Source organism: Thunnus albacares, chromosome 1, assembly GCF_914725855.1.
Source record: "Thunnus albacares chromosome 1, fThuAlb1.1, whole genome shotgun sequence".
NCBI classification, from domain to species: Eukaryota; Metazoa; Chordata; class Actinopteri; order Scombriformes; family Scombridae; genus Thunnus; species Thunnus albacares.
In genome coordinates, this window is record NC_058106.1 from 36,663,413 (window position 1) to 36,683,758 (window position 20,346).

Genomic DNA, 20,346 nt, shown 5'->3' on the forward strand with positions numbered 1-20,346 from the left:
AATGTGATGTCTGCTTTCTGAAAGGAAGTGTGTGTCTTGTTTTAAAACAGCAAACCACAAATCAATTATGCAGCATTTATTGTTGTTTTTTGTTTTTTTTTTGTATGCTTTGGGAAACTCGGCATAGGCAATGAAAACAATAAATATGGATATTATGCAAAACATTTTTCCTAATGAAGCATTTTACACAATGTACAATATTCCTTTTTCTTCCTCCATCACCTGCTTGAATATTCTATACACATGTCCAAACAAATAAACATACCTCCATGCAGAAACCCTGAAAATGGGATGTGGAGTAATGGAAAAAAAAATTAACACTAAATGCACTTCTCGTGTGGATTTTCGTGTCATTTAAAAACTGCTAATAAACCACAAGGAGAAATGAAACTTTGTGCTGTTTTAAAGTACATAAAATTAAAGTAAAAAGTGGCCCATCTGCTCAGGAGTTCCCTACAACTGGTGCAGTGATGGCGATGCATCTCTGGGGTTTGTGTGTTTGTGTGTGTGTGTGTGTGTGTGTGTGATAAGACAGTCCGTGCCCGCTCATTCCTGGGACTCAGTCATGTATTCAGAGTGTGGAACTGCCCGCGTCAGTAGTCCGTATCAGAGCCCTCGGCGTTGTCCACGTTACGGGAGAGCATGTAGTTGTCCATGTCGATGGAGCGGCAGTTGTTGATGGCGTAGCGCAGCCTCTCCGCCATGACGGCCTGGCTGGAGTACGGAGGCAGACGCAGCTGGAAGAAACAGGTCTGAGAGGTCGGCAGGCTGTCGTACGGCTGCGGAGAGAAAACGCAGAAAGTCACATTAAGATCCTCCAGATGTGTTTTAACCCTTTCATGCATGAATTATGATAACCAGTCAGGAAGTGTTTTTATTCCTCTTTAGGCATGAAAAAAAAAATTTAACTTTTTCAAGGAGTTTGTCCAACTTAGTGGACGGATGATTAATCATCATTTTCTCCCAACATAAAATCAATACTTGCAGATTTTAACAACTGTATCACTCCTTAGTTGTTACTTGATGTTACAAAATTTTATGTACCTGCAAGGGTCTATTACTATAGAAGGATTGGTGAGATGTTCCTGAGCTGATGAGTGTTTCCAGCCGGCAGTCGGCCATCTTGGTTTTGGGATATTTGTGTTGCACTTACAAAGGCCAATGAATGTCTGGGATGACACACACGAGTCCACTGCGTTGTGTAACTATACCATTAAAACTCGTGCATATATAAGAAAACAGCTTTTGAACAGCTGTCTGCTGCAGTGACCACGATGCATGAAAGGGTTAAATACATGAAAATGCTCTGCTTGGAAAAACACCAGACTGACCCAAATATCAGGTGATGTTTTATTATGAACTTGAAAACATTTGAAGAAGTCGAGGTTTTGTTCACAGGATCAGGGATCCTTTTTGAACGGAGAGAGTAATGGCTGTAACACCGGCTCCAAAGGAGAGAGGTGCATTATGGGTTGTTTGTAGCCTTAATGTTGCTACGCTAGCGGGTTTCTTGCAGTCTTAAAGCCCCTGGAAAGGCAAATCCATGATTGGCTATTAATCATGTAATTTGGGATGTAATGTGCATATAGTAAACACCTAAAAAGTACGAGAACAGCCTTTGACATAGTCTATGTAATTCTTTAGAAAGTTTCTCTCCCTTCCCTTGTTACTGGGTTGCAGTTGTTGGGCTAAACTAGGGAATTTATTACGTAATAAATCCCTGCCCAATCATATTTAGGAGAAAAATGATTGGCGTGGCTATCCGGCCGAGCTGACTTAACAACACTTACTCTCATTTCCTGCATGAGAAAACAATGCAGTGCACTTTTCTTTGCTTTTCGCTAGAATGAGAATTCAAATTAGCCTGATATAGTTTGAAAGTTACTGTGTTAAGCTAACTAGCAGACTTGGGTACATCATCCAAATCTGTATTAATCACTGAGTGGATAAGTAGCCCAAAAGTGTAGCATAGCAATGCTAATGCTAACCGCTTCATGTAAGTGAATGAAAGATGCTAAAACGATTAGCATCATGCTCCAGGAGTCTATAACGAGTCTGTTAGTCGGTTAGTTCAGTTGAACCTGCAGGAGTTTCTGGAGGCTCGTCTAACGTGTTTTTCTGCAGTGGAGGAAATAAATTCGTGACGAGTGAAAACGAACTGAAAGTTTTTAGAGCTTTTGCTCAGAAAACAGCTGCCGTCTGTGGTTGAAAGCAACGCTATGAGAGCGCTGAGAGTGAACCAAAACAGTAAAGTTGCAGCCAGACAGTTAAACAATGAGCTGAAACTCACTATAAAGGAGCTGCAGAGTCACTCATGACATTTTTTCACCTGATAAAATTTCTCTCCATCATTATTTATTCTAACTAACTACCAGAACTGAGCCCTTTAAACGATAACTCCACTTTATTGCAACTTGGGTCTTATTTTTGTACCTTTGAACATTGTTTCTTTCAGTTGTAACAACAGATGTTTCAGTTGAGGACAAATCATTTTACTATTCGACTGTTTTCTCCTCCAGTTAAGTTGCTCTAATCTGTTTACAAGCTGCCTGATTGTCTGACTGCTCGATAACGACTTTGCAGCGTTTCCAGATCCCACATAGATCCTGATTCACTCACCCTGTCCACCTTCATGATCTGAAACCTCTGAGAGATGTCGGCCGTGTTGGCGGGCAGCCTGGAGCGTCCGGAGACGAAGCGCATGAAGAGGACTCTCTCCTCGTTGGAGAACTCCTCCAGAGTCTGCCAGAACCACTGCACCAGGGAGTGCTGCTCGTCCACCTCTCGGTAGCGCACCACCTTCTTCAGCACGTCGCAGCAGATCTCCGGCATGCCGCACACCATCTGCTCCAGCTGCTTGGCCGTCAGCAGGGACAGCAGCGGCACCGGAACGATCCACGACATGCCTTCACGCACCGCCGCCACCTGACAGAGGAGGAGCATCGCTGCGTTTGAGTAAAGAGTCGCTTCACTCTTGCTTACCTCTACAGTAGAATCTACATATATAGTTTCTGTTTTACTTCTCAAAGCTTTGAGATATCTGTCTCCAATATAATGGGAGTGAAAGGAATTTCATGGCATAAACGTGCTCATAAATCCAGTTAATACAGTGTTCCTGTTACTGGATAATCCACAGACCTCACTATGAACACTTTTCATTAAAATTACTTTCTACTGAAGAAATATTTCCTGTAAAACTGCTGATTGTTATTCAGATGAAGGCTGAAACTTCAGACAAATAAAAACGCGGTTGAGCAGCACTAGAGGTGAAGTCTGGTGATCGTCTACGTTATAAATCCAACGAAGAGACTAAAAACCAACAATGAACTCGTCTACTAACAACTACTGTCTGTGCTGTAGACGTCTGTTATCCAAAAACTATTAAAAACACGTTAATGAGTCACACCGCTGCACAAACACACACACTGTGGTCTGTTTTACTTTAGTTTTTTTTTAACTTTATGGGATAAAAGCGTCGGCCAAATGACAAAATATAAATGTAATCCCACCCACACCGTCCTGCAGCCAGAAACACCCAGTTAGAGCAGGGCTGCAGTTAACTGTTGTATTTTCATTATCCATTAATCAGTTCATTGTTTGATCTATAAAATGTTAGAAATGTCCGTCACAGTTTCACAGACTCCGAGGTGACGTCATCAAATGTCTTGTTTTGTCAAAACCCAAAAATATTCAGTTTGTAAGCAAATAAATCAGAAAAACCCATAAAATCATCTTATTGGAGCACAAACAAGAACATTTTTGGAATTTTTGCTTGACAAATGATTAATCACTCAGCAAAAAAAGTTGTAGATTAAATTTCCTGTCGACTAGTATCAATCCACTGCTGAAAATAGTCCCCCCAAAAAATGCACTTTTTACTCCTGTTTGAGTAACGTTTGTCAAATCTACAGAATCCAGCTGTTCTAGGACATTAATTAAACCCTTTTTAAAAAATTAAACTATATATTTGTGAGCTGTTTTTTTAAAGATTTGTCTTCAGTCAGATCTGTTGGGTTTGGAGCTCCAGACAGAGAAAAAAGGTTTTATAGACGGACTAACACATTGTTGGCTTTGGTCTTTTCATGGGTTTTGACGACAATAAGAAAAATATAGAAAGTTATCAGCCTCATCCTTTAAACCAGATGTGTATAAATGACTGGTGACCTTCTACTGAACTAATGAAACCTATTAAACAAGAGGAATAAATGAAACCGGAGAGCAGAACTTTGAAACCTTCTGCTCCGGTCTGATGAACTCAGTGACCTCGTAACATGAGAACAGTGAAATCATCACCTCTGCATCTGCACTGATCTTTAATAATAATCTACACTGAAAAACGCTGCGTCGCTCACATAAAACAGGAAGTCTTACCTGTCGATCTATCTCGTGCAGCCTGTACTCGATCGCTCTTTCCACGTATTCCTTTCTGTTGGAGAAGGTGAGAGGGATGCTGTTTCCTCCCGGGATGATGGGCACCATCTTACCGTCTGCACTCTGCCCGACAAACGAATCCAGAGGAATCATCTGAAAAACAAAAACACGACCGATAATCAATACGACACTGAGATACAGGTGTCTGATAGACGGACCTGTGCTGCTGTTAGAGGACGATTCCCACTGATGGAAAATATGATCTACTAAAAAATAACAACTAACACAGAAATTTAAACATGTGGTAATATTTAATACAATCAATCTGCAACAATTCTGATAATAAAATCACCGTTTTTGTTCGTTTCTACGTAGTTTTTGTGCAGATTTAATGTTTTTCTTTGTCAAACATGATGGTGAACTGAATATTTTGGGAGTTTTGAGCTGCTAAAGACGTCACACTGGGAAATTATAAAAAAATATTTTCATTACTTCAGACATTTTATACACAAAATGATTGATTGAGACACTGATCATCAAAATAATTGTTAGTTGCAGCCTTAAATTCGACATTTAAAGACATTATTCTAGTGCTGATATGTTCTAAATAGTGACAAAATAATCAAAATATAAAAACATTTGTATCATAGAAACAAATGAGTCTTTTGACTGATCGTTAATATAAAATGAGAAAAAGTGCAGCTTTGAAGCTTCTGCACATCTGTATATTCTCATTTTTGATTTATCTGTCGGTTTTCTTCGATTAATCATCGAGTCTATTAAATGTCAGAAAACAGTGAAAAACGTTCATGTGTGTGTTTTCATAAAACTCGTCTATAAAAACGTTCCTTTGAGTGATTCACGTCGCTACTGATCGGTTACAAAAGCTGAAATTTATCTATTCTTTCATTCACTGGCCCGGAGAGCGACGCGAGATCGTAATATCACGGTGAGACATCTGACGGCTCGTCTGGCGGAATTCGAACCAACGCCAGCGGAGAAGCAGAAAAGGCAGACAAGGAGATTCTTTCTCTCTCCCACACTCCCTCCTTTCATGCCAAAGCAGCAGATGCAGCCCCTTCCTCCTCCTCCTCCTCCTCCTCCTCCTCCTCCTCCTCCTCCTCCTCTCCTCCTCCTCCCTCGGCCTGGCTGACAGAGCTGGCCGCGGCCGTGTTGTGGTTCCAAACCCCCTTCTCTCTCCTCTACAAGGCTGGGAGCGGCGCCAAGTCTCCACCAGGCAGGATACGCTGCATCAACAGTGGCCCTGGCATTCCTGCAGGCCGGGGGCTTTACAGTGCAGGGGTTGTGTGAGGTTGTTTGGACAGAAGAAGGGGCTCCGGGATGTGTTAGCTTTCTGCTGCTCGAGCCAGCCTATCTGCGGGGTTCGTGCGGGGTGGGAGGGAGGGGAGGGGAGGGGAGGGGGGGTGTGTGTGGTCTGTGTCGGGGCGGTTTTGTCAGTAATGGTTGGAGCCACAGATGCGAGGTTTTTAATCGGGAGCTGGGAGAAGAACAGAGTGTACCAGAGGAGAGAGGAGAGGCACAGCTGAGCTCTGAGTGCTGGTGTCTGAAAGCTAAACCACAGCCCCCCCAGCAGGACTTACATCAAGCTCTCACAAGGCTTAAAGGAGAACTACAAGATCTTTAGAGCTGCAGCGATCAGGCCGTTAATCGATTAGTCCATCGCCAGAAAATCAACTACTCTGATAGTCGATTAATCGTTTAAGTCACAGCTTCCACCACATCGAAGCTCCAGTAAATTTCAGTACAAAAACTGTATTTCTGTATTAATGGGAGACGTGACACCTTCGTTGTGTAACCATGTTCTTAAAGGACCAGTCTGTAGAGTTTAGTGGCATCTAGTGGTGAGGTTGCAGATTACAGCCGACTGATTACCCCTCCGCTCCCCTTCCAAGAGTTTAGGTGAACCTACGGTGGCTGTGAAAGGCCATTCTGAGCTACTGTAGAAACATGGCGGTGCAACATGGCGGCCTCCGTGGAAGAGGACCCGCTCCTTCTGTAGATATAAAGAGCTCATTCTAAAGTAACAAAGACACGATTCTACACTAATTAAAACATACTTATAAATATTATATTCCATGTCTGCGGAGTCCTGTAATTGTAATTTCATTTCTTTATCTACTTTCTCTTTGGTGTTTTTAATTATGATGTCTAGACCTCTTCAAATGTAAACACTAGACCTGCAGGATGCCTCCGGTGCGAACCACACCATAGGGTATGTGTGTCAAACTCATGGCCCGCGGGACAAATGTGGCCCGCCACATCATTTTATGTGGCCCGCAAGAGAAAAAGGTCTGTTAAAAGTGGGCATTGACCAAAAACTATATTTCCCATGATGCATGCCGATAATGTTACCCACGAAGTGATGGTATCCCGCCGCTAGACTGCGATGAATCCACATCTATGAGATTTTCCCAACAAGTGGAATTGAGAAATATAAATAATGACCCCAAAAAATGTCCAGAAAGAGAAAAACTGATGCAGATGAAAGAAAGACGGGAAGGAGAAAACATGTTTGTGCTCCAAGGAGAAAAACCGGTATTTCTTTTGTGTTATGAGGCGTCTGTGATCAAAGAGAACAATCTACCAAACACGGAGCGACGTCTGCCAAAAAACAGCCTTCAAGAAAAACAACAAATTGTCCAAAAACTAAACAGCAAACTGTGATCGCAGCAGAATTTAATAATAATAATTAGCAACAAGTTATTAATAATAATAACTTGTGTTTGATGTTAGTTTTCTTTATTCTCTTGGATAGTTTGATGGTTGATTGATGGAGTAATGTGGGTTTCATAACCTGACAAATTAAAGAGGTTTGTGTTATAATTACAAAGCAACAAGCAAACATATTTTTTTACACCTATGCAAATATTATATATAATATTTGCAACTTGAATAAGTAATACATTCAGAGTTATTTGACATTAATGAGTAGCTACATTTATTTTACATTACATTTAGTTACATTTAAAAGTTACATCTGGTCGGCTCTGATACCCACAGCAGACCAGACGGTGTGAAAACACATCTTTGGGAGGGGGGGTGGGGGTGGTCAACAGGTATAGATGTTTAGATCTCCTCATGCTCGGGGTGTCGCATGTTGAACGACCTTTTCTTTGCAAAGAAAATAAAACCTCGTCGGCCGGCAGAAATCTCTATTTCCTTCTTCACCAGCAGCGGAGAGTTTCCACTACGGTCCGTCCTGATAGACGACATTAAACTCTACACACTGCACATCAAAAAGTGTCCGAACTGTTGCTGATATCTGTCTGTGTTTCTCAGCCAGTTTAAAGTCTGGATTGAGAGAAACGTTTGGTTCGTTAATGTTAAACGCTGTCAGCTGTAAATAGGCTGAACCGCCAGTAAATCACATGTGTTCACTGCTGGCTGCTGCTGGCCGTCACTGGGTGCGGTGCCGTATGGTATGTGACATCATTTTGAAGTGTGTGTTTTGCTTTGTGACAGTCAGGTCTGGTTATGGGAATGAAAACAGGCTCATGAGGCTGTGAACTGACTGCTTATTACGTTTATAGCTGTTGCACGCATGTGATTCTGATGAGTCGAGCGTTCACATGGCGAGGAGAGGTAAAAAACACGCTGCCCCTCTGTCAAAACAAGACCGGGTCAAAACCTCGTATACGTCTATGATGTGAATTCCTGGATATTTGATGCTCATCTGTGATTTCCTGTAGTGGTCCCAGTGATATCTGTTGTTAAAGTGAGCTGGAGTAGCATCACATGACGAGATTAAACTACGTTTGAGTCAATAAATGCAGTTCTAAGACCGAGATTTTCCACTCATATCTTGGGATGTTTGATTTAATTCTAATTATATTCTAATTATCTGTTAACTCCTCCCGCTCTTACATCTGTTTCGCTCTGCAGATGTCTCTCGTTTTTCACTCTGTATTGAGTGTTTTGACAGATTGATGGTTATTTGGGTGCTTTAACTCTCCCTCCTGCCTCTATGAAATGGTAAATTAAAAGTTTTGACAGCATTTTGGATGCAGATTCAGGAGGTTTATCTCTGCCCGGTTTACTACAGTTAGTCGAATCAAGCGCACCTGCAGAGCAGCCGCCCCTCGCTAAACTGATATAACAGCTACAAGACGTGTTTAAATGCTGCTGTTCATCATTTGTGATGTGAAAACGTCAGAGAAATAAAAAGCTCGCATCCTGGTATTAGTTCAGTCATAAAAATCCAAACGTGCTGCGGAGCGTCTCTCCTGTCAGCCGGCGAGTCGATCACACTGGACGGTCGTCGAGGAGACGCAGAGACGCCGCTACGCGTCTGTTTAAACTGGAGTTTAACCGACTTCTCTGCATTTCACACCGGAGAGCTTCACAGAAACACAGTCGCTCTGTATCGCTGCTGTCCGCCGCTTCCATCATCTCGCATTTTGAAAGAGCAACGACCAATGAGGAAACTCCAACGCTTGTCCTGCCGACCAATGGTGTAACTCCATCTCTCACTCACTCACTCACTCGCTCGCTAACGGACGGCGGCGGCGGCGGTTTCAGGGCTGGTCTGTGGCCGGTGAGCCGTCAGCCAGCCAACTTCTTTATTGTGCTGTTGGAGCCTGAGGTTAATCCTAAATACAGTGTGTGTAATGTAGCTGTGATCAGCAGCAGGGAGGATACGGAGAAGTGGCGGCTGTGTGTAACCGGTATTTACTGCTCAGCCCTCAGGAGGAGGACTGGCACCTATTCAACTTTTATAAGCAATAAAAAGTTTCCAACTTGATGCGTCCAAGGACAAATTAACATTCACCACCGTAAATCCAGTCTGTGTGCAAACTCAGGCCGCTGGCTGTGATGTTTCTCTGTTCTGTAAATGTCTTTAGAACAGATTTCTAATATGTGGCAGCAAGATATTTGTAACTGTTACAATCAAACGACCAGTATTACAGACACTTTATCCCACCCAGATTTACTTCATCTTCTTCTTCCTGATTCATCAGTCTACCTCCCTCCTGTCAGACTGAGTGACGACGTGTAGAAATGAGACTAAATAAATGTGTTCAGTTTATTCTGAGGCGTCTGTTTTAACATCATCAATAGTATGAAGCACCTCCTTCAATCAGGTTTTCAATTTAGTGGAATAACTACAACAAACAGGCATTTCCATCATTTTTTAAACCAATAAACAGTTTCTCAATCATAAATCATAAGACTGAGAGATAGAAACCAGATAAACACTAGTCTAACAACTAAACTAACAACCAGTCACATCACAGAAACTCTTACATGAAGGTTCTTTAGGAACGTAAAGCTCACTTCACAAAATAGACACATCCGGGTTTCTAACGACAGGTAGATGTGAGGAGACGAGTTACAGTTACTTAGTTACTTGAGAGGAGCTGTTGTGGATAAACGTGATAAAAAGAGGCGACGCTTTGACAACTTAAAGCACCTTTTTGGTCTCAAAGTAGTTGAGAGACACTCGAACCGTTAAACCAAAGTCACAAACAACACAGACTGATAATGAAATGTTTATACTTCATATATTCATAAAGGTTTCTGTTAACTGAGCAGAAAACCTGCGACATCAAAGACAGGAAGTAAAAGTTTATCACCTGAAACATCAAATAAAGCAAACAGAGAGCAACCGCTTACAGTCTGACACCAGCAATTAGACCCATCCGCTGGAATAACAGCAAACCGTTCAAGAGAAAGACAACAAACAACAACATGATCAGCTGTTTCCAGCGTCAACATGCTGCTTATTACAACTCTCGGATGATCTGAACGGTCGATGAACACAGCTGACGAGATCTGAGCTTCCTCGTTATAAACATTTAACATTAATGGATTTATACACAAGATTGAAGATTATTGTTAATGTTTGTATAATTGATTTATTTATATAGATTTTCTGTTTGTAGCTCACACAGTTATTGATCATTTTTCAGGTTATTGATCTACTGCTGGCGAATTATAAGCTTAACAGAAATAGTGACTTAATTAAAATTATGATATATATCAATATTAATATAAAAAATATCATGAGAAAATATTTCCAGCTGTGCTACATCACAACTAACGATTAGTTTCATTATCGATTCATCTGCAGAATATTTTCTTGATTAATTGATTAATCGTTTGGTCTAAAAAGTCATGAGAAACGCTCGTCACAGTTTCCTGCAGCACAACGTGACCAACCAACAACAATTTAATATCACATAAGACCAAGAAAAACAACTAATTAACAAATTTAAGAGACTGGAACCATCTAACAGCTTGAAAATGATTCCAGTGATTAAATCGATTAACAAAATACTTGATTTATTTTCTTTTGATCGACTAACGTTGCGTCTTTAATCACAATATATACTGTTATTAAAATATGTAATTATATATATTGTGATTGGGGATTTTATCCACTCTGATGCCTTCCACAAAACAAACTCATAACAACACAAAACTGAAGACATGATCCACATTAACACCTTCATCCAGTTTTCTCACCTCATGGAAATTATCCTCGGTGATGCCGCTGTCTTCAATGTGAAGAATGCTTTTGAGCGTCTGCACATAAAGGAGGTCGACTTCCTCCAGGTCCTCCAGCAGCAGGGGGATGCAGCACAGCTGTTTCCACACCAGCGGCGCCAGGTGCAGGTCCAGAGGTTTCTTGGTACGGATGGCCACGCCCATCAGGATGCCCAGAAACTTAAACTGGAGCATGTGCTCGTCCAGACACGCAGACGGGTTGAAGAGAAACCTAGAAAGATTAAAAGGAGACGTGGAGATATTGAACTGATTTAAACTGGTTTAGATGATGAGTTTAAGATTACGCTCGTCATGTCAGGTTAGCCAATGAGCAGCGCGACGGAGCAGCAGATCCGGCCGATGACAGAGCTGGAGGCAGGTATGACAGGGTTCATATTTCACAGATGAAATGAGCACATAAATGGACATTTTGGAAACTTGGATTTTGCTGCTCGAGTACATGAAGACGTTTTTTCAGATGTTATAATTTTGTTTTACTGCTGCTTTTGGAGGCTCATTCGCTGCTGAATTAACTTTGTCATCCAGCATCACAAGCTGAGACTGATGAGTAATCACTTCCAATAGATGATGAAGATTCAGCAAAGATATTCAAGCATGTTTAACTTTATAAGAAGAAGAAGTTTTGTTCTTGTTTTCTACAGTTTATTTTAAACAACAGAGGATGAAGTTACATCTGCAGCTGCTTCATTTGACTGTTTGTGACTCACTCAATGTTACTAAGATAGAAGAGGCGACTGCAAAAGATACAAGAAGGTTGATGATGTAAGGCTTCAACCCAGGGTGTGAAAAAATGTAATTAATTTAAAATAAAATAAGAAACATTAAACAAATACAGAAAAAAGTCTAAAGAAATGAAAGAACATCTAGTTGGGGGAAGATGAATAAAGACGAAGGCAAAGAACATCAAGTGTCGTCTGTTTGGGGAATAAAAACACTTCTATAGATTCAATCTGCTGTATTATCAGTATCGATCGATGTCATATTGTAAAAGGAACATCATATTGATCCAATATAATCATACTGATGATATTTGACAGATTGTGGAACTGTTCAGTTCTGTTTGAGACTCTTTATAACTGTGACATTAATGACAGAACAACAGTATCTTTGGTTTTATGTCAAATATCTCTTAGTTACTTTAAAGTAGACGTGTCTGATAAGTTGAACTTGTGCTCACACACTTGTTCTTAAATAAATGCTGTTCAGTATCGGTCATCATGGACGGGAGAATATATTGATACTGATTTCAACGTCTCTTCTTGTACCTACAATTGATCCTAAATCTCTCAGAACAGAAGGATATTTAAGGTGGACAGTCAGAGTCGATGCCGACAGGTCGACGTTTTCCTCACCTGTCTCTGTTGTAGCCGACCTCTGCTGTGGCGTTGGGGGAGGGGATGAGCAGGTCAACCACTCCCGTCTCCAACTCCTATAAACACATTTCCAGGAAAATAAAGAAGTTATATCACTGTGTCACAGGACAACCAGTAAACTCCTGGTTTATTTAGAGTAACTCTGACATGTGCACGTTGTGTGCATGACGGATCCGTCCGTACCTGACACATCTCTGTGATGGTATCATCAAAGACGCCCCCTGCGTCGTCGGCTCCCTCTCCCACCAGTTTGACCTTCCAGGCCCTCGAGGGCAGTCGAAGGTCAGACGCATTCAGCTTCACAACCTGACGCGCGATCTGCACGAAGATCGGTTTGCACTTCCGTCCCCTGCAGAGAGCGAAGAGACCCGAAACCAAAAACAGAGAATCGTAAATTTAAAGACAATGACGCAACAAGTCACCCCCCCCCCACCCCCTCCTCCTCCTCCCCCCCGCCTCCATGTTTCCTGCCTGTTTCTATAAACCAGTCTGTTAATGTTTTTTCCATTGTTGGCAGTTTAAAATCCCATTTTAAGACCCTTTAACTTCTGCTTTTGAGTCTACAAATGTTATGAGGACATGATTATATTCTGTCTTTATTATATGATCTGTTTCTGTGATATATAATTATCTATTTAATAATCATATTATTAAATATATTTTATTTAAGATATTTTCATTATCTTTCTATACATATTAGAAACATTTTAGCTCTATTCTGCGTATCATAATCTCCTCTCCTGTTTCAAATAAAGGCATAAAAGCCAAACAAAGTACCTGACTGATGTATTTTCACTGTGACCTTTTGGTTTATTTCAACATGTTTGTCGGAGCCAAACTGGGAAACGTGTAAAAGGTTACAAACACACAGTACTGACCGCGTGGAGATCCGTTTGACGGTGATCTGGGGGCCGTAGTTCTTCCCCTGCACCATGGTTTTGCCGATGGAGCGCACCATGGGCAAAGTGTACACTCTGGGGGCCAACAGGGGCCTCAGCTGGCCCTGGACGATCCCCCAGGTACCAGCGTTGTAGTGGGAGGTGCAGCTCTGCATAAATAAATAAAACTTACCGTCATTACATAACAGAGTGAAACACACTGCTTACATAAAATAATCAAGAGAACTTTGTGCAAATTAGGAGCAAAATCCCTTCAAAACAGTTTGAATCAGCGTTTACGGCCTCAAAAACGTTAAAATTTGACATCTTAAAGTCATCAAGTTACTTTCTCTGACTTTATGAGAAAGGCAGTTTGTTCCCTGCAGTAAAGACAAAGCATGTCATTTGCTGAAGTTTGAGACAAAGTGATATTTTTCTCAAGTCCTGATCTGTATCCTGGACTAAGATTTCAAAGCTAACCCCTGATTAAAACTGGAAAACAGGTTTTTATATTTTACAGTCATTATATAACTTTCACCTTCTGTCTCATGTGCTCTGAAAGCACAAAACACAGTATGCAGCGTTTCCTGTGGCGTCATAATTATTGTAATGGTTACACATTCATCAACACTACCTCAACACTGTGTGTGTGTGTTGCGGCTCTTTGCGTACCTGGTTATTGGGGCTGAGGTTGAGAAGTCTCCATGAGGAGTACATGAGGTCGGAGAAGTGGTAGAGGAGGCGTAGACGAGCCCTCACCGCCTCGATGCTCACCTCTTTCAGCCCGCTGTACTGAGGAGGCACCGCCACGGGCAGACCCAGCTGCAGAGGAACCGACGAGCCTGAGGACCACGAGACGCACAGAGAGAGACGGAAAGATGACGAGAGGGTGAAGGGAGAGGAGGAGGAGGAGGAGGAGGACAGAGAAGGATTAGAAAAGGGACAAGAGGTGAGGGTGGGAGATAGAAATGGTAAAACTCTTGGGTCGCTGCTAGAAGTCACACTGAACACAGAATTCTTGATGTAGAGCGTAAAAACTAATTTATAGAAACAATCAAGGAAAAGTATTTTGTGTACTGTTTGTTGTTGTGTTGTTGTTTGTTTTGATTGTAATGGACTACAGATGCAAATTAGCTTCAAGCTAACTCTGGTGCAGTGCTTCATTTATGCTTAATACTGCACACTGTCCTGTTCAATAAATCAAATCAAATGTAAATAATAAGTAGTATACAGTATCAGAATCACAGATATCATCTTTATTATTCCACACATTCCTCTTCCTTTGCCTACGTTACCCACAATGCAACTCGACTGCTTTGTCTGATCGTGATGTGTTATGCTAGTAGCAGCTAACGTAGCGTGGAGCTGCTAGCCTCCAGCAGAGATGAGGAGCTACAGAGATCTGACTTCTTTCTGACTCCAAACCCTCAGATTTTATTTTATTTTTTTTTTAACTTTTCAAACTTGTAGTTTTTCAACCGACACCTCGGGGACCCTGAGGCGAGCGGGAACGATTATGGCCGATCCCTCCCACTCCAGACATAAACTTCTTGAACCACTCCCCTCCGGCCAGCGGCTGCGGTCCAGACCAAAAACCTCAAGCCACAAGAACAGTTTCTTCCCGACTGCAGCTGGCCTCATCAACAACAAGGCCTGTTTCACATTAACGGTAAATCTTATTATTAATACATCTGAAATGGAGCGTTACATTAATGCAAACTTTGTAGATTTACTATTATTATTTGCACATTTGCACGTTCCTGCTCAGTATTTTCTACATTTGATTCTATTCACTTGTAAGTTCTTTTCACTTAGAACATATTTTACACTTTTTTATTGTCATTTTTATTCTATATTATTGATTTTTGTGTATATTTTGATTGTTAGGCATCACAACACCAGAGCAAATTCCTTGTATGAGCGAACCTACTTGGAAATGAACCCGTTTCTGATTCTGATTCTCCACAACACCTGGAAACACACTTTGATGTGTAAAAATCAGTGAAGTTCCCCTTAAAATTTTATGAGGTATTCACATATTTTTTCTGTTTTACAACTACATGAAAATAGTCTTTCTGGCACGTACTAGTACTGGAACGTGGCAGCTTTGCATGAAATTCCTCAGTGTTTGTTCACCAAACAATGACGGTGCCTCATCTGACAAAAATGTGCCGTTTGTTGCTTTGGTATTTACTGCGCGTCCCAGCGGCACCGCAGGAAATCTGACCTCTGGGATAAAGTGTGTATCCATTAGAAAGCAGCAGCGGCGGCGGCGTGGCGGGAGGCAGGGCAGGGGGGGTGGGGGGCTTTATGTGTGTGTGTGTGTCTAACCTGGTGCTCGAGGCGGCACGGAGGGAGCCGTCCACGCGGCGCTGTGGCAGCGTCCAGCAGAGATCTGGTGGATGTTCTTGCCCTGCAGCACCGTCGCCAGCGTTGGTTCTCTTACATGGTTGGTGTGACCCAGACCCAGCTGCACCGCAAAGATACATTTATAATCAGGACATTTACTGGCCGGATGAGGTTATAAGTAGCATCCTGGCGTCATTAGTGGGGGTTCAGTGTGTCAGCAGGTTACCTGTCCCTCAGAGTTGCTGCCCCAGGTGTAAACGTCTCCTGTGGAGGAGAGAACCAGAGTGTGTTCGGCTCCTACAGCCACATCCTGGATGTGGATCCCTGACAGAGCTGGCACCTGCTGGGGACGGTTGTGGTTCCTGGCTCGGCCCTCTGGCAGGCCAATCAGACGGTCTGCCGCAGGAATGGAAAAAAAAAAGTGAATTATGTGTAAAAAAAACAAAACAAACAAACAATAAAAACCTCTATTGTGAAAATACTGCTATCTTGATCACTGCATGGCTTCTGGGAATGAAGTTGAGGCTGGTTTCTGTTTTTCTGGCCCTAAACTGTGACTTTATGAAACGAAACATGGCCGCTATCCACTCAAAGTGCATGTCATCAAGAGCTCACAATCTCTGAAAATGTTAAAAAGAAATCATTGATGAATCATTTATTAGCTCAGAGTTTATTTGGTTTGTTTGTTTTATTAAGTTGAGAGCCTGCAGCTTTTTGACCTAATTATATATACAGATATTCATCATTACCACTTATGTATCGGGAGCTGTCAAAAAGAAACTATTTCACTTAAAACAACAACAATAAATAAATAAATATTGATTACCTTGGCCGAACGTAAACACTTTGCCATCTTTGGTTAAAGCCACAGAGAACTGTGTCCCACAGGCCACTTTTTTGATGCCGATTCCACACAGAACGTCCACTTTCTAGGGAATCAAAATTCAAAATAAACCTACATTACATTCATTTAAAAAAAAAACTACAGCAGTATAATAGATGAAAGATTCAGTTTTTACAGTTCCAATCACCCAGCAGGCCTCACAGTGCCTACCTGAGGAGAGGACTTGGCTGTGGAATTGCCAAGTCCCAGTTTTCCATAATCTCCATCACCGAAAGCCCAAACCATCATTCCATCAGCAGAGACGACCAGAGTGTGGTTCAAACCACAAGCCACCTGAGGAGAGAGAACGGGCCAACGTAAACACCACGCTGTCTACATTCATCTGTGTTTACTAAGCCTGCAGATATTTAAGCTGTCAAACAAAAAATGAATGCCTCTTTCTGCAGCCTTGAAAGGTTCACTGGTGATTCTGTTTCACCATTAAGAGTCTGCGAGCACTAAATAACGATAGTTTACTTCAATATTCACACTAATCTTTAGATAAATGTCATCTGGTACTTTCTCAGACATGTATTTTTGTCCAACCTGTCCGACTTGGTAGCCCTCCAGCGCGGTGACTTTCTCTGGTAGCTTCTTGTTTGAGGTGTTTCCCAAACCCAGTCGGCCATAATCACCGTTACCAAATGTGAAAAGCTTCCCATCAGCTGTTACCACCGCCGAATGTTTGAACCCACAGGACATCTGGAGAGGAAAAACAGAAAAAATGTTGGCAGAAAGAAAAAAGAAAAGAAAGTATGACTGAACCCAAGCTAATGAAACTGTATATTAGTATTTAAACCCTTTTAACTAGATGATCCATCATCATTTCAATCTGACAGACCGACCTGCACCACTTCCTCTCCTTGCAGGGCTTCGATCTGTCTGGGTCGACGCTGGCGGTCGCTGTTCCCGTGGCCCAGCTTGCCGTAATCCCCGTCTCCCCAACTGAACACCTCGCCGCTCTCCGTCAGAGCCATGGAGTGGCCGTCGCTGCCGCATGATGTCACCAGCTGAGTCACGACAAAACCTGAGAAACAAACGGGACGGACGGACGGACAGTCAGTGAAGGAGTAACTACCACATTTATTCCTTTAAAATCTAGATATCCCACATTGGGTTTCGCCCTCTCGTCAATGCAATAAATTGGAAAAATCATTCATATTTTTTGTGGAGCAACTTTATGAGTAGAATAAGCTCCACTCTGTAGCATCACTGTATGACAGAGAGAGATATTTTGAGCTTGTATCAACTAAATAATTCTGCATCAGGACCTCCAGTACTGATCAAGTTGCTTGTAAAAAAAATCACCTAATTTCCAGGCTGCATCTACAGGTTGTGAAAATTAAAACTGTATTATTTCTGTCTTCTCAACTGATCTAACTGCTTTTAGTTTTATCACAAATATATATACTTGTACAAACAACAGATGATTCAGTTCCACCTTGCAGAGCTGAGATGACGGTGAGGACGTGCAGGTCGTCAGAGTTGCCTTGTCCCAGACGGCCGTAGCTGCCCTCTCCGCAGGCCAACACCGTCCCGTTAGGCTGGATGACGAAGGTGCAGTTCTGACCGCAAACCACCTGGAGGAGGAGGAGGAGGAGGAGGAGGAGGAGGAGGAGGAGGAGAGATGATGACAGGTAGACGAATGAGGGAATAATTAGGAAACAGATGAGGTTAGAGTAAAAGAGGAAACAGATGCAGGAAATGAGGTTGGTCTAGTGGTATATACAGAGTATAAATCATCATCTCATTTTATGACACTGGACAGAAACAAGGATCAGTTGTTAAGCTGGAGAATCCACATGCCAGTGGAAGCACCTGTAGTTTGGTCATAATTATTATTTTAGTATTATTTTAAGTGCTGTTGTTGTATTTTCTTTGAAGTATTTTTGAATTTTCTATTTAAGTCTTACTTAACTGAATGTCTTTGCTCTGCTTAACATGTTTCTTTTCTTTCTTACTGCAAACATATATATCTAATAGTGCTGGAATACGTATATAGTGTAAGAAAGAGATAATAAATACAGTGTTTCCCCTATAATTGCCCAACAGGCCCCAAAAAATATTTTTTTGCTGCGATGATGGAGAAACAAATATATCAAAACTCTGGAGTCAAGAAAAAATAGAGATGGGGAAGAAAGGAGAGGGACAGCTTATTTTTATGCAATAAATGCAGCTAATTAAGTCATCCTCTCCTTGTGACCACTTTGTTTAAGTCTTGAATATACTGAGCAAACAAAAATATATATACACCATCCCATGTGCCTCGTCCCTAAAGGGTTTTTTCAGTGCATATCACCAGGCCTGAAAAAAAATCTAGAGGAAACACTGAAATGTATTCTAAAAAGTATACATGCTGCTTGGAGGCTGTACTTTGGCACAGTGTTGCTTTGCGTTCAATGCTAATGTCGCCATGCTAACATGCTAACCATGCAAATGCAAACCTGCTGATGTTTAGCAGGTGTTATGTTTACTATTTCATCATCTTAGCTTTGCATGTTAGCATGCTAACATTTGCTATAAACCTCCAGACACAAAGTACAGCTGAGGATCATGGGAATGTTATCAGTTTTGTAGGTATTTGGTCATAAACTAAAGTACTGAAACTAAAAAACTGAAACTTTGACCTGATGACGGATCTTGAGGAAAAATCAGGGGCGTCACCAAAAGGATTATAATTTATCCTGAGGGGGGGGGGGGCATGAGTTTGTGTACAACATTTCATGGCAATCCAACCAATAGCTGTTGAGATATTTGGGTTTGGACCAACCGACCAGCTTTACCGTCCCTACAGCCTTGCTGCTAGCATACCTAAAAATAAGAACTACATCTAAATCCTTAACTGTCACGTGATGTAACTGGATGTGATGTGTGTAACAAAGACATGACAATCGTCTGTGTACCTGTTGTGCCTGAGAGAAGGACGGGGCAGTTGTTGGCACCAGGATGTTTCTACCAGCTTCTGCCAGCTGTCCGTGTCGCCCGGCACCCCACAGAAACACATCACACTTCCCTCCGAGGTGCCAGTCCTGGAAACACCCAACACGAGTGACAAACAAGTCAAAAGAAGTGGGTTAAAACAGCAGCAATCACCTCGAGAGTCAGAGTCTGATTGATTCCAGCTAATCTAAATCACCTCTGGTCTGGAGGTGGCCCAGGACATGATCTGTTCATCCATACCAGACGCCCATTTACTGTTGTCCTGGAAAAACACAGTTCAAAACGTTTTATTACACATTACACAGGTGTTCATTACATCATAAATTACAGTTTTACCAGCAGCAGCCTCCCTCACCATGAGCAGAGCCATTTCATCTTTGGGCACGGGCTCCAGGTCAGGAACGGAGAACGACTCGGGGAAGGTGGCGCCTCGAGCGAGAGCCTCGGCAGCTTTGACCGTCGTGGAGAAGCAGTCCAACCAAGCCCACTCGCTGGCGCTCCAGATGGCGGTGCCAGACTCCGGCGGGCAGTGTCGGAGGTGAGGCGGCACGGGGGGACGACACAGGAGCTGGTCCAGGTGGAGACCCACAGCCAGGGAGGCGAGGCACTGCATGTAGGGGCTGTGGACAAGCTGCTCCCCGCAGACGACGTGAGGCTGGAAGTCGAGGAGGAAAGACGACGTTAGAAACAATCAGAACGATGAAACTCAGCCTCAGGTGCTCTAAAACTCTAAAATACAGTTAATGATGATGAATTCTGTCTGTTTTACTTTATTGGTATGATGCCATAATCTTTAATGTTTTATCATATTGTTATTAAACCTTTTTTATTGTTAATCTTTATTTTCATTTTAGTTTTTGGGCTTAACTTTGTAGAGCTGCAACGATTAGTCGATGCCAGTTGCCAACTATTCAATTAATCGCCAACTATTTTGATAACTTATTAATCATTTGGAGTTTTTTTAAGAGGAAAATTTTCAAATTCTCTGATTCGAGCTCCTCAAATGTGATTTTCTTTTCTGTTT

The 20,346-nt window shown here is 42.1% G+C and overlaps 1 protein-coding gene across 7 annotated transcripts in view; it reads right to left on the reverse strand.

Moving 5' to 3' along the window:
• Nucleotides 1-61: 61 nt before the first annotated feature.
• herc1 (HECT and RLD domain containing E3 ubiquitin protein ligase family member 1) overlaps nucleotides 62-20,346 on the reverse strand; it is a 71,496-nt gene continuing 51,211 nt past the window's right edge. For all 7 annotated transcript variants that reach the window (XM_044357932.1, XM_044357928.1, XM_044357934.1 and 4 more), the window contains exons 62-79: nucleotides 19,678-19,977; nucleotides 19,519-19,584; nucleotides 19,286-19,411; nucleotides 17,824-17,962; nucleotides 17,228-17,409; nucleotides 16,929-17,084; nucleotides 16,554-16,676; nucleotides 16,326-16,428; nucleotides 15,726-15,895; nucleotides 15,482-15,620; nucleotides 13,823-13,992; nucleotides 13,151-13,320; nucleotides 12,456-12,621; nucleotides 12,252-12,328; nucleotides 10,858-11,110; nucleotides 4,372-4,524; nucleotides 2,620-2,925; nucleotides 62-779 (exon numbers count right to left, since the gene is read on the reverse strand). In XM_044357932.1, coding sequence (XP_044213867.1) covers nucleotides 594-779; nucleotides 2,620-2,925; nucleotides 4,372-4,524; nucleotides 10,858-11,110; nucleotides 12,252-12,328; nucleotides 12,456-12,621; nucleotides 13,151-13,320; nucleotides 13,823-13,992; nucleotides 15,482-15,620; nucleotides 15,726-15,895; nucleotides 16,326-16,428; nucleotides 16,554-16,676; nucleotides 16,929-17,084; nucleotides 17,228-17,409; nucleotides 17,824-17,962; nucleotides 19,286-19,411; nucleotides 19,519-19,584; nucleotides 19,678-19,977 — 2,985 coding nt within the window. In that variant the 3' untranslated portion in view covers nucleotides 62-593. The remainder of the gene's footprint in view (nucleotides 780-2,619; nucleotides 2,926-4,371; nucleotides 4,525-10,857; nucleotides 11,111-12,251; nucleotides 12,329-12,455; nucleotides 12,622-13,150; nucleotides 13,321-13,822; nucleotides 13,993-15,481; nucleotides 15,621-15,725; nucleotides 15,896-16,325; nucleotides 16,429-16,553; nucleotides 16,677-16,928; nucleotides 17,085-17,227; nucleotides 17,410-17,823; nucleotides 17,963-19,285; nucleotides 19,412-19,518; nucleotides 19,585-19,677; nucleotides 19,978-20,346) is intronic.